The 14116-nt window shown below is 42.6% G+C and overlaps 2 protein-coding genes across 6 annotated transcripts in view; both read right to left on the bottom strand.

Annotated features, from left to right (window-relative positions):
- Nucleotides 1–442: 442 nt before the first annotated feature.
- LOC133150394 (probable glutamate receptor) lies at nt 443–4750 on the bottom strand. 2 transcript variants are annotated; one of them, XM_061272890.1, is made up of 10 exons: nt 4636–4750; nt 4481–4556; nt 3282–3313; nt 3007–3192; nt 2555–2766; nt 2143–2240; nt 1676–1893; nt 1370–1589; nt 1063–1313; nt 443–847 (listed from the first exon to the last, which is right to left on the bottom strand). In XM_061272890.1, exons 2-10 carry the CDS (start codon nt 4542–4544, stop codon nt 749–751), a joined length of 1380 nt encoding a protein of 459 aa, XP_061128874.1. In that variant the 5' UTR covers nt 4545–4556; nt 4636–4750; the 3' UTR covers nt 443–748. The 2 variants fall into 2 exon arrangements, with proteins under 2 accessions (XP_061128874.1, XP_061128875.1); XM_061272891.1 differs by having other exon boundaries at nt 4481–4568; nt 4636–4744.
- Nucleotides 4751–6831: 2081 nt separating this feature from the next.
- plch2a (phospholipase C, eta 2a) overlaps nt 6832–14116 on the bottom strand; it is a 74472-nt gene continuing 67187 nt past the window's right edge. For all 4 annotated transcript variants that reach the window (XM_061266866.1, XM_061266871.1, XM_061266864.1 and 1 more), the window contains 3 exons: nt 13966–14045; nt 11410–11782; nt 6832–9321 (listed from right to left, as the gene is read on the bottom strand). In XM_061266866.1, coding sequence (XP_061122850.1) covers nt 7790–9321; nt 11410–11782; nt 13966–14045 — 1985 coding nt within the window. In that variant the 3' untranslated portion in view covers nt 6832–7789. The remainder of the gene's footprint in view (nt 9322–11409; nt 11783–13965; nt 14046–14116) is intronic.

A 14116-nucleotide genomic window follows, 5' to 3' on the forward strand; every position in this document is an offset into this window, starting at 1 on the left:
AACAACAAAATATAGATGGTCTGAAGTGATTGAGTTTTTTGCTTGTCAGTAGAAATCCAACAGCACAGTCAAGTGGTGACAGGATGGAACAACATGCACTTACTAGATGACGACATCCACCCAGTCATCAACTGACTTTCTATATGTAAGTATATCTTTGCTCACTTTCTCTCAGGAGCAGCTCTTGGCTTTTGGCCGCTTAATGTTCCGCTTTCAACCTGGAATTCGCGTCGTTTGTGGGCTGCGGATGAGAATTCCTCCCGGGGATTTTCAACAACACTCTCTTCTTCCTTCCTCATCTTCCTTTACTCTGCAACACTGGGCCTCCAATCCAATATGTCTGACCCGAAGGTTTGTTTTGGCCCGATTCTATCACATTTCTTCCTTCCCACATGGATGTGAACCCACCTTTAAAAAAATTTCTCATCTTCACTCATCCACAGAACTTTGAATGGTGGACTATTTATTTGAATGAATGAAGCAAGATACACTCGGCATCATTATAATTGGGGACATCATGAATTATTAGTACATAGTGATTAGCATTTTCCCCATTAAAATGTTAGTACAACTTGTTTGCATCAAATTACTTACTGTTGTGTTTTATAATGTCACACAGATTTCTGGACAGCAATTAAACATCACCAAACACAAAGGTGTTACGTTGGAAACACAGAAAAAAAAATGTTTCTATGTACTGGAGGGAAGAAAATAGTATCAGTTTGTCTCTGTCTGTAGTTTGTTTGAATCAGGCTTTACTTTTGTCCGTTGCGTCTTGCTGTGCCGCCTCTCCTTCACCGCCAAAGCGTCGCGTAAGCTCAGAGGTCAGTACTGAGCAGCATGATTTCTGTAGCATGGAGGAAAAATCAAAATGGTGGAAGGTGATTCTACATTTTTGTTTTGTCAAGAGTAGTATTTCTATAATGTTTTTCCAGGGACATTCTAATTTCCTTACATCCTAAATTGTTTCACACTAGGAACAAGTGTAGCGGAATAGATTGGATGTGACGTGGGAGATTCTTGAACATGATGAGAAAAAAAACCTAAAAGCACCATTCGTACCTTCTGTTCCAAGGCCCGCTCGCGAGCCTTGAATAGGAGCTCGAGCACGGCGAAAAGGAGGCCCACACCCAAACCGAGACCGAGAAGGATAAAGAGACACCGCAGGTCGTAAGGTCGGAGGGTGTCTGAGGTGCGGGCCTCGTCGTCATCCATGCAACTGCTAGTCCACCACTTGTCCCGTAAATAAGACAGCTCGCCAGATTCGCTCAGCTGACGAATGGCCATGGTGAGGTTTTTTATCAATGGCGAGCCTGGAGAAAGGAAATGATGAAGCCTTTGAATCTGTGAGTCTTTCGTTGGGACTCACCCTGACGTGCAGCGATGCTATAAGCTCTCATGGAGATGACATCTTCTGAACGGGTCAGTTCACAGTGGCGAGCCACATCCAAATCCAAGGACACAGTTTCACCAATGAGGGCGTAGTTTCCCTCCCGAGCGCGACGAACGCCTTCCTCCATATTTGGCACATAGCTCTTCTTACGCTCCATCTGCTGGTAGATGCGGCGATACACGGCGATCTTTGAATCCTTGACCAGTAAAGAAACAGAATCCTCATGAAGCCGCTTCGTTCGGGATGGGGACCTTAAGATCACAAGATCACAACAATGAAGACCTTAAAGAAACGCATAGTGGATCCATTTTCCACTGTGCCAAAGTCGATTTTGTCCTGGTTGGCGAGGTCTTCAAAAGTCTTGATCGAGTTACGCTCGTCGTCCGAGTGCAGCGCAGAGTCGAAGTTGGCCAAATAGCACGCGAGCAGCAGTATAGCAAACAACCACCAGATAGCACTAACTAGTTTTCCAGACACAGCTTTAGGATGAGGACCAGCACCTAACAGCACAGACAAAAAGCAAAAGTGTTTTGTGAATTAATAAAGGCTTCATGATGGCAACACCCCTGCTATGGATTCATTCCATTTGAAGACAAAAATATTCAGAATAAACTGGCAGTCACACAATTAGATAATTTCACGTTAGAGCTTCCACTATTGTAAATGTAAATCAATTTAAAATGAGAAATGAGCTTCTTGCAGCAGTGTGCAGCGTTTGTGTGGTTAAGTTCAACTGGTTGCTGGGATACCTTGCAATGTGAGCGCTCCTATGATGTACCAGTAGCTGTGCAGCAAAGTGAATTGGTGCTGGTCTGTGTCGGGCTCGGCCCATTCAGTAGGACTGATTCTGTAAAAACGACAAAAGAAAAGCTCAAGGCAACATTCATGTCATTCTAAAAAGCTGTAGTTGTGATTAATCAATGCAATAAACTATCTCACTATAAAAAAAATGGAATGCATGTATGGCTGGCTAAATATAATAAAACATATCACCACAAAAAAAACAAAAAATAAAACATTATGCTACAATAGAAACAATAAAAAATATGTTACAAAATAATTGATGAGAATAACTCATTTCTAGAGTATATCTGTTGCCACATTACTTCTACTCTATGCTCGGTTGTGCAATAAATATCAACACATTTTCTTTCCTCATACCTGCCCACAAGGAATATGCAAAGCCCAGTGAGCATGAAGGCAATGAGGATGCCCACCCACGTCTCAGTGGAGAAGGGTGCCAGAAGGCTGAATGGGTGCTCGTCTTTTTGCAGAATGAAACTGATGCCTGTTTGCATGAAGGGCGTTGTCATGTCCACATATTGCTCTCTGACGGAGGTGACGGTCAGTGGCGCCACAGCCAGGTCAGCTTCCTAGTGGATGGTAGCATGTTAAATTTACATTCTGGTTTTCCCAACCAGTTCTATTATTACAGGTATATGGGGAATACATATTCCTCAAAAGGTCGGATGACTGTGGTAAGAGCCTTGACGTCAACCCATCAAAAAGTTTGTGGGTGAGCTTACAGATGTTTTGGTGTCACAAACTCTCTCCTAGTTGAATGAGGCGAGATTCCCCCATATCTTGCGCAAAATCCATATTTTGCGACTTACTCCTCTGATGATTTCACCAATCATTCCATTCCAGTTGCCGCTGGAGTCCATGGCTCCGTAGCGGTTGTCCTTCACCACATGCAATTTGTATCTAAAGCCAAGCATATGGCTGAGCTCGTGGATCAGGTCGATGCAGTAGCCCTCCAGCTCTCCTCCAGAGCCTTTGCTCATGGCGTACGGGTCTTGCTGAGAAACACAAGCACGTATTTTATTTAAATGGGGAGTGTGGATGAAATAGGCGATGAGTAAAAACTATGGGAAGAAAAGAAGAATACCTTGATGGTGGTGATGGATAACTCCTTGGTGCCTGCAATGTGGGTGGGCGGGGAGTGTGGGTGGGGGGAGGGCAGAGATTTTCTTAAGAACAAGTCAAAGTCACCAAGCAAGCTCAAATCTACTTTGGTTTGATGTCTCCAAGCTTCAGAAAGCCTGATGGATTCTATTGCCGCTTTGTGTCCCTTTTGGCCTTTCTCTCTGCAGTAGTAAATAAGCTCGGCAGGACAATCGAGGCCTTGTGTATAATAATGCACGGAACTTGGCTATCGGGGAATCAAAGTGAGAGAAAGAAAAGAAGTCTTTTCCAAGCCTTCATTTCAACATGTAAACAAGAAGAGGACAGGGTGTCCCCTCCCCAATCGCCATGGCATCAGCCTGAACTGTGACCAGCAGTTCTCCCAGCTGGTCTGCAGGAACTTACATCAGTGGAGGGCAGAAGGTGCCATGTTTTTCATAATTTCATGCAATGACAAAAGCCGTGGCGGATGGGGGCACACGAGGGTCATGACACGCGGTCGGACCTATGATCAGCGTGTCGCTTCATCGCCTGGCGTGTCGCATAATTGATTCATCACAGTGCTTTGGAGATCGCAGCACGACACGAGCCCCTTCACTGGTGAGAGATGCGATGCTGCCCAATCGGATTATGCTTTGACAGGACCCCTACGGTCTGGCTGGGGGAAGAATTGCATTGAAGAAAGCTGGTCGGGAGCGAGACCTTTTTCAAAAGGTCAGCCAGAGCCCAACGTCTGCGAGTGTGAGCTTGAGACACTTGACCCACTTATAAAATGTTCGGGGATTAATTTACCATGTACTGTAACCTTTACAGTTGAAATTAAGTCAGTTAAGTTCTCTTGCGTATATATATAAAAAAAAAAAAAAATTCAAGGTTGAAATTTGTAAACAGAAAATTTAAGTTGGGCAACAAATTATATTTCCTCCAACTTAAATTACTTTCTTCGCACCCCCTTCCAAAATGAACTATAAATGAACAAACACTAGTTTAAGTAGAAAATGTTAATTGAAATGTTGATCACATTTTGAAATCACGAGAGCAAGGAAACAAAATTGAATGTCACAGATCATCATTGGGGTGTACACATTGGGCTCTCTAGAAGAACAATAGACTTGGAACTACTGCTTGATTATTATTTTTTTTTGCATTATATATATAATTTTTTGTGTGCACGGGTCTTACCTGCAGCGAATGCATATCTACTCAGTGCTGCCACACTGAAGATGACAGCTATGTAGCCTTTCATTCTTCCAAAAGCCTAAAAATCACACTTGCATGGATTTCAACACGACTGTTAACATGCCAGAAAAAAAAGAGCTAATTAATTTTATACTCACCTATGAAGTGCAGATATAAAAACAAGAAGACGTCAACAAAAATTCAAAGAAATTGTCAACAAATGTTGCAAGTGCTTGTGCGCAGCAGAAGGTTGTGGGCGAGTTTAAATGCGGAGGACAGAGGGAGGGCCTAAACGGGGGAAAACCTCAAACTTCTTTGTTGAGACAGAGGTTGAAAAGAAGTCTCAGGAGTGCTGTCGATGTCTTGTATACAAACAGGATTAGGCAGAAGTGGGAAGCAATTTTTTTTAAAGCACTCTTTTTTAAAATGGATACATTTTTGAAAATTTCAATCCGACTGGAGGATTGACAAAATAAAGAATAAAAAATGTATCTATTTTTTTAATCTGATATCATTCCTGCCAACCACTGATCCGTCTCATGGTTTAATTTGTATTAAGAAAATTATTTTCATTAAAAAATGTGTAAAAGGATTAAATTCTAAGAGAATATTCAGAATATCAGAGATTTGTGGGTCATTTGTTTTGTATTTGTACGTTTCCTGAGAAAATATAGTGTTTCATGTGTTGTGTCTGGCTAAATTGATATATTTTCATTTTGGCAGAAAGAAATGTGCCCCAAATTTTGAACTTTAATGGGCATTATAATTATTTTCTCATTCAATCCCTTCTGAACATAAATTGAACAAGAGTTGTATCCTCAAATATTTAGTGGCCATAATTCTCCAGTGAAAAAATCTGCAGTGAGGGGGGGGAAAACGAGGTGACGTTTCAAGAGTGTAATCCTGATTTTTGTTTTAAACCCGTGAAGTTGTCTTTTCATGTCCCATGAAAGCTATCTTGTTTTTGCTGTGGGTTTTGGCATCGTCCAACAAGTTGCTGGAGTGTGAAAAAATAAGTCGTTATTTCATCAGGGAGGAGGGGTCGGCGTTTTGAGACAAAACGTTCTGTTCGGAGCGCTGAACAGTAGAGAAGGCTTCAAATGAGAGAAAAAGTCACACCAAGCGGTCTAGATAAATACATCCTTAAAAGAGTGTCCTGGGATTGTCTAAGAATCCTAATGAAGCTGTCTTTTGTATTTCTCTGCTGGCTGGAATGGAGTCTGCGGCGCTAAAACAAGCGTGTTGCGCTTCACAAAGTCTCTCAGCGCTGAAGAAGAGGCCCGGGCAGAATGTGACAGGGAGCCAGAGGAGGCCGTCAGCTTTGGAAGGCACAAAAGTAACAATGGATGAGAGCTTTGAAGAATCAGTGTCGTGAGAAAGCGTCAAGTTGCTCCATGCCTTACTGGATTGTAAGGTTCGAAGTTTGTCAAAGAACTCTTTGGATTGATTCGTAAACATAGTACTACCGTGTCTGGTTGCATTTTCAAAAGATTTCCAACAGAGCTCTTCTAACTTTCAGGAATTGTCTAATCATGACAGTTTAGTTGTTCAGGTTTGATCTACATTGGGCAGCCTGGAAAAAAAAACAAGATAAATAACATCTCCAGTTCGGTCGGGGGTCTGGTGAGTTCCTGCTAAAGTTGAATGCTGGTAAACACACCAAAATAGAGTTGCTCATTAGAGCAGAGAGCACACTCGCCAAATACTAGGTCAAATCCGTCAACACGTCACTTTAGGTAAGGCTCAAATTAAATGGAACCTCTGAAATGGAATGCTCCAGCAGGTCCACAATGCCACCAAAACTTTCCAAAACCTTTTAAAGTCACAAATGGCACAGGTTTTACTTGCCAAATCATGTGACATCAACATTTTAACATAGCAAGTGTAAATGATAATAATAATAATAAAAAGAGAACAAAAGAAAAGGATGTACTCAAAATTTCAAGGCAACAATAAAATTTGAAGCTGGGGAATTGAACTAAAAAAAATACAATTTTGTAATGTGAAATTTTGGCATTCCAGCATTTTTGTTTTTGTAGTAACAGCTCAGCAATAGTTTGTTTGCTTTGCTGTGCTAAAATCATCCCCTTGAATGCCAATACATACTTTATATTTTGAAGTTGTTACAACTTAAATCCCCCAAAATACTAATTATGTTGGTTTTTTGACAGTGTGGCTGCTCAGTACAATAACAATAGCTCAACATCCATAAAACAAAAAATGGCAGCTGGATTTCTTCGATGAAGTGACTCCCTCTTTTTTTTTTCCAACAAAGACAAAAATATTAAACAATTAACCATTTGGCTTTGCAATTAACCCCTCGGGGAAGGAAAAAAAAAGAATGAAACCTTAAATAATATTTTTAGAATTTATTAATTTAATTACATACTGTTAAATTAAATCTTGTCCCTAAAATGTTTTCACAAATAACTGGCATGTCAGTACAAACCATACAGCAGGCCAACAAATAAACGTGCTTTGTTTTAGTAGCATGGACTACATATGGAGAAGGACAAATTACAATGCGATTCTCTTAGCGAACACCAATAAAGTGTCCTACAAAAACTTTGGAACATTAAACATCTCAATATAGAAAAAAATCGTAGTAAAATAAAGCCCAACTGTGGGTTAAATAAAACAGTGCATATAACACATGCAGTCACCTAAAAGGGGCCTAAAAAAGGAGGAGTTCTCTCAGTGGTGTGACATGCTACAAGTCAAAATCATCAGCTGAAAATTGGCAGCCTGCTTGCATTACGATAAAGCACGACACAAACTAGTTGTAAAAATGAAATCTTAGACCTTGCATTTCAAATAGTTATGAACAGAGTTCATTTTTGTCAGCAGCTCAGACATTAGCTCATCGTTTAGCATCAAACTGCACATTATGATAACAAAGCCATCACTCTTGTGATATTGCTTAATGGATGGGCTACAAAGAATGCAGATGAGAATTTCATCGGTGTGTTTGTAAAAATCAGAGTATATATATCTGGGTTTAAAGATTAGAAGAAATAAGCTCAACTTTACATATTGCTAACATGTTTGAACTCCTAAAATACATAAAACAGAAGATTTGATCATAAAGAGCCATTTAAAAAAAAAAAAAAAGTAAATTTTCACTAACTGCAATATTTCTATCATTTAGTGCTGATTTCCAGGGCTCTAATATTTTGCTTTGAGAAGATAAATATATTTCCTCATGTCAGGACAATGTTTCTGAATCCACATTTGATGAACTAAGCTAGCTTCTCTGAACTAAAATAAATAAAAGTCGATCCGATCGCTCTGAGTGTGTCACGCTCGTGAATTTTAAGGAATCCAGTCACGAAAGTCCAAGTTTAAAAAGACCTCACTGTTTTCAGGGGAGGCAGGCAAGTGTCTGCCGAAAGACGTGGGCAGACTGACCATGTTTGGGCTGGCACAGGGGCTCCTTGCTATGCAACATGCCCCTTCAGGGTTGCCCCGCTCCTCAATGGGGCAACTTCCGTTGATGTTATCAGTGCGGCTTTGAATGAAACTTTGGAGCCTTTGCCTTTCCTGGGCCTTCTTGGCTCGATTGGCGATGTATCGCACCCTGCTTTGGCTTCTGGAAGACGATCTACGAATGGATTGTGGCTCATCTACAGATTCGTCTTGGCGTTCGCTGGCTCTTGTTTCAAAGTCGCTCGCCTTTAGGGGCTCCACATCAGTTAGCTTCCGTAGCTGCTCTGTCAGGTCGCTGTTTGGTCGAGCTTTTCCCGGGATGCCCTTTCGAGGATGGTCCCTTGTTGATCTAACGATGAAACTCCGACTGATGCTGCGGTACTTGCTGTCAAAGTTACAAGTAATATCATCCGACGTGAGATCCCCGAGGCTTTTGGATAGTGACACGGGCGATGCGGTTGGAGAGGCCGATGAAGTCCTGGCTGATGAAGTTCTGGCCGATGAGGTCCTGGCCGATGAGGTCCTGGCCGATGACTGCTTGAGGCCTTCCATGAAGAGCCGGCTCCAGGTGTGCCGTCTTTGAGGGAGTCTACTAGTCGGGTCGACAGGAGATACCGGACGTTGCTGGAGAAGGGGGGATGTGGAATACTCAATCTGTGGAAGATTTGGGTTCGACTTGCTTCTGTTGACTTGCAGGCTATCGAAGGAGGAGAGCGCTGGATAGTTGCAGTGGGGGTCGCTTGTTTTGGCAGGACTCTTCCTGGCCAGGTCAGTTAGTGGCGAGTCAATAACGGTGTCGCTGGAAGAGATGCTGGAGGACGAGGACAAGCTGCCGCGAGGGCTACTCGGCTCGAGCTTGCTCCAAAGACGGTCGTTCAGAGTTGCATCTGTACATACTTGTGGTGTTACTGACTGGGCCCTCGCTCGAACATGGCTGTCGCTTTTTGTTCTTCTTACAAGTGTGTGTGATGAGACATTGCTATCTGCTCCGTCGGCCTCGGCTGTTTGAGAAACAGCTGCAGGAATTTCGACATGCGCTGCTGCTGCAGAAATTTCTAAAATGGGCTCGGACTTCACTTGATTGTTGGTCTTGTCCGGAAGAGCTTGCAGGTGTTCTCTCTGGCTTTCGGTGCGTTCCGAGGATGATTGAGTACTTGAGACTCTTTGGGGACCTTGGGTGCACTCCATCTCGATGTTTTGTTCATTTTTTAGATTTGGACTGTTGGACAATCCGTTTGAATTTACTGTCAAATGTGATTCTGCATTCTGTGGAGTGGAGGGTAACGGAAGCAATGATGAAGAATGCTGGGAAGAAAAGATGTCCTCGGGAATGGTGGTAGAGCAGATGGAATATGGTCGAATGGTCTTAGCATCCCCGGAATATTTTGCAGGAAATGGAAGTGGAGCGGTTGAGCAATCTGTGGAGGGAAAACACAATTCTGAACTTATTTGAATGTCTTTTACATTTGACTTCAGTGATTAAATACATTGCCAGTGTATGTGACACTCGATACACTCCGTTAGGAAGACTAGATGTGACCCCCCTTATATGTTTAGGCGAAAAAATACTGGAACCAGAAAGATTCACGTAAGACTCAATATGTTTGCAATAACATGACATCACCAATTGTGGATGCTTCTTTTGTGAATTCGTGAAATCTCTTTGGGTTGTTGATTTATTATTTTTTTCTGGGTTTCTTCCCATCTCAACTATTTCTTCTCACTTCTCACGTTTGTAGCAGCATGTCTCAGTATTAAGACCTAATTTGCCATGACTTTTGTTTATTTTTATCTGCTGATGTGATTTTATGTTGTACAGTATCGAGTATGTGCAAACTAAGGGGGATGCATTTTTTTTAATTTCAATTATTAATTGCAAACTCAAATCAACCCTCAGAGAGAAAGGCATCCATAAAAAAGTGAATGGCGGAAAGGAGGAAAAAGGTGGGTAGATGGAGAGAAATATAGGTGAAGTGAAGGATGCACCTAAAATGGCATTATGGAGTATTTGAGTATTTGCTTGTGTGCATTCAGCAAGTTTACCTGGCTCTGGTCATCCCCTCAATTCTGCACTAGGAACAGAGAGAGCGTGCAAAGGGAAAAACAGGAAAAAGGAGTTCAGCAAAAACTGGAAAGAAAAGGAAATGGGCGGGGTGGGGCTCAGGAACAGCTTCCAGAGAAACGGATTAATTAACAAAGGTCGTAGATTGATCTCCACAATATAAAAATATAATTAACAATACGATATGGAAAAATAGAACCCCAAAACATGTCAAACTTGCCTAAAATGTGCCTCCGGGAATCTTTCTGAAAAGTAAATGAAAGCGAAAGGAAGATTCCCCAATGAATTCAAAACTCACCGTTTGTGTTATCTGTTAGACGTGGAGAGTATCAGATTGCAGATTTTGGGTACAGACAAACACAATTTCAATCAAATATTTGAACAGGGACTTTCACTTGGAGATGATTGTTGAAGGAAACTAAGAGGATTTGAAATAAAATAATTTGGGCAAAGGATCCTGGGGTTGACGGAGGATTACTATTGAGGAACATAGTAGGTGGTCTGAGAGGATACTTGAGCAAAGCTAAAAAAAAAAAAAGCTCTTCTACAGTGCTCAGGGCAACTACTCAGCATCCAGCTGCACACTACGCCTTACCAGCCAAGAAGAGGGGCGATTTATGACGCAACTCCTCCATTTTCTGGGCAAACAGGGCATTCATCTCACGTTGAAGAGTGCCTACTGCCCTCTTGCGGTTGTCGAGGACAGCACTTCGAGGCCGCACCGGGAGGGAGTCGAAGCTGCTCAGGCTGCCAAAGCTGTCACAGCTACTGCTGTCATCACTGAGTGAGAGTCTCGGACTCCCGTCACTGCTTGCGAATGAGATGAAGGCGGGACCACACACGGTGCCATATTTGGGTACCGTCGCCTGGTGCCAACGGAGGTTGCTCCGACAATCTGGTGTGAGGCTCTGCGCCGGTGTGACAGTGTTGGGAAAACGTCTACGGGGAATGTTGCAAGACAGGGCGTTCCTCTGCGTTGCGTCAGGCAGAGATTGGATGTGCTGGGCTGCCAGCGTTTGCCTTGCTTTGGATCTGGGGAACGGCTTGGGTCGTAGGAACGCCTGGGATGAGTAGCAAAACTGGGCCTCCTTTGAGTGAGGAAGTGACTGCGAGCTTGGGGGAGAAGCTTGCGGCTGGCGATGTGCTGCAGGCTTCGGCTTAGCCCTTTTCTTGGTTGAACAATTGTTTTTTTCCTGCTCATCTGCCAATTTTGATTCTGATCCCTTCCCTTCCTCAACGTGGCCCTTTCTTTGCGCATCTAGACTCTCCTTGGAGCCGATCACGCATGTGATACAGTTAGAAGACATTCCCACCTTGCTGGAGCTGTTAAGTGAGACCCGAGCGAAAACCCCCGGCTTCATATCCTGATCGTGAAAACGGAGTCGACTGGCCCGTTTTAAAGGCTCGCTCAAAGGCCGCCGATGAGCAAAACAAGGGCTCTTACCTTTACCCTCGGCGTGAAAAGTCCCATTGGTGTCGGGGTGTTCCCATTGTCCGTTGGCGTGGCGGGATGACGTCGACTCGCCGTTGCGGAGTTGTGGTGGTGTTGGCTGGTGAGAGGAGGAGGCAGAGGCCTTGTCCTCAGACTCTCGGTCCTCGTTTGCGCCCTCCGAGTTGCAGTCTTTGGTGTTAATGGTGATCTCGGGGAGGCTCTTCTTGACTTTGGGCTGACCTTTGGTGGGTGCGCTGGCAGTGCGCCGCAGGAGGTGGGCACCGAAGGGTTGCTTACGGCTGTGCTGTGCAGCAGCATGGCTGTCTAGAGAGGCCTGCTTTGGACTTCTGTGAAAGAGGCCTTTTATGCCGCTGGCTGCTTTGGCCTGATGAAAGCACAACAAAGAAAGCTGTCAAACACACGGTGTATGAGCAGTTCAACATTTGAAATGCTGCCACCATGCAGATGGTATGCTGCATTATTGCGGTCACACACTTGGAGAAATAAACATGCTTGATTAAGGAGTAACACAAAAAAAACAACAACACATCCACATTTTCGTACTTTCCTGACACAAAACTAGTCAGTCAGTGTTTACAAAGACCTTTTAGTTGTACACCATGCTTGCTCACAGTGAAATTAAATTATTAGTCACTAAATCACGTGTAGAATAACAACAACAACAAAGCTGTCCTCCAACGATAGTTGTAGTCAATATCTGCTTCATGGCAGAATGATACATTTTACACGACTAATTTTCAATTTATAAGATGCAATAAAGAACAATTGATGCTTGAAGAAACGCACGAGTTACAAAAAACACCTTCCGTTGTAATTGGTGTCAGTCTTACGATAAAGCCCATGCACAGTAAAACTAAAAGTTTTTTCTCTCAAGCTAAAGTTTTGAACACGTTTTTCAAAGGAACGCTGCAATTGCTAAGTCTCCCCATTAAATCAGTACAATGTCACTGAACTTCAAATGTGTGGATGTTTCCTGACCCTGGTAGATGCACACTAAGGCAAAAAAATAAGGACTGATATGACAATGACAATGTCAGGCAAGAACATCCAAACAGCGTGATGATTGTGAAGGTCTGCTTGTGTAAGATATTGTATTGAATCCAAAGTAAACTCAAATGAACATTAAATGTTAGAAGTAGATCCAAGTACCCCAAGCGTTGGCACTGAGGCGACAGTAACAGTGAACAAACAAGACTGAACAAAAAAAAAAGGATTAAGTGATTGATCAGAATCTAAAACTGAGGAAAGGAGGCATCCGAAAGCTGAGCTCAAGGTCCTGCCTGGATGTTAATCGTCAATCGATGCCAGAAATGGGACACTTAGCAACTTGTACAGATGTTTTTTGTTTTGACATTTGAGAATGATGAAAGAAAACATCCTCGCGATCTGTAGTCACCTGGAGCTCTACAACACGGCCATCTTTCACGACCTTACTAAATCAAGTACAAACAGTCACACGCAGCGTGGTAAAATAAAAACAACAATATAATTGCAGTTTGTGAGCACTAAACGGTGTACCACACAGCCAGCTTCGAGGAGAATGGAGAGCGAGAAAGCTGGCATATCTGGGGAGTGTATTAATTTGTTTACAGCAACCAAGTTAGCATTTAGCAGCTAAAGCAAACAACCGCCGGCTACCAAATCCACTAGCTTATACAAATACGAGGACTCAAGTCTATAATGTGACATTTGAAGTAATCGTGTTGAACATTTGTTTTAATGTACTGGATGGATTTCAAATGATGGAGTCATCTAATTAAATATTGAAAAAAAGAGAGATGGAAGCCTTCTGTTCTCAAGAGTTAAAGACGTTGGATCTACTTGATGGATCGAGGAAAGTGCACATAGTCTTCAATAACTCATGCGAGGCATGAGTTGCTCTTTTATGTCAAGCGGACGAGTGGGTGATGTGCAGGGGGGAGCGTGGCGATTGGACTCATGCAGGTTGCCGACTGGCTGTCACTACACCTGAGCTTTGAGTGGCAGCTTCAACGTTCCTAAAAATGTCCTGCTTCGAAATGTATCATTTGGTAAAAGAGGGATCCACTGGAATTACAGACAGACAGAGGCAGAGTGGGGCAGAAAGAGAGAATCAGACGGCAACAAATGAAAAAGAAACAAAACACTGGCGTGGGGCGAAGTAAGATATAACGAACAACAAGTACAAAGCTTATGCGAAAGACACGGTTCAAAACAAGGACAATATGAAGTACAATTTTGCAAGTGACTTGAAACGGCTGAGTGCATTGAAACGGAGGAAGCAACACAACTTTTTTTTTTTTTTTTTTAAAAAGGAACATCTGCATTCTTTCTCGAAGTTGAAATACCAACAATACACACTATTCCAATCGGAAGCTTCATTAAACACACACAGTAAATGCAAAATGGTGAGACATTGACTTCACCAACAATAAACAGGCTAATGAATTTTACAAAATAACTATGACTCTACTTTGATTAAAAAATACCAATTTACAATGGTGATTTCATAGCTTTCAAATGTCTAATTGGATTAGCGATCCACATGGCTCCCACAGCAATACCTACCTTACCGGTGATGTCATGTACAGCTACATGAACAAAGATGGAAGCCTCCTCCATACCTTCTAAGTAGACGTGGCGATAACCTATCAACAAACAACAAAGGTGGGGAAAAAACAGAAGATACACAAATGTAATTTATCTTACTGGGCAGCAT

The sequence above is a fragment of the Syngnathus typhle genome, linkage group LG2, assembly GCF_033458585.1.
Source record: "Syngnathus typhle isolate RoL2023-S1 ecotype Sweden linkage group LG2, RoL_Styp_1.0, whole genome shotgun sequence".
Lineage (NCBI taxonomy): Eukaryota > Metazoa > Chordata > Actinopteri > Syngnathiformes > Syngnathidae > Syngnathus > Syngnathus typhle.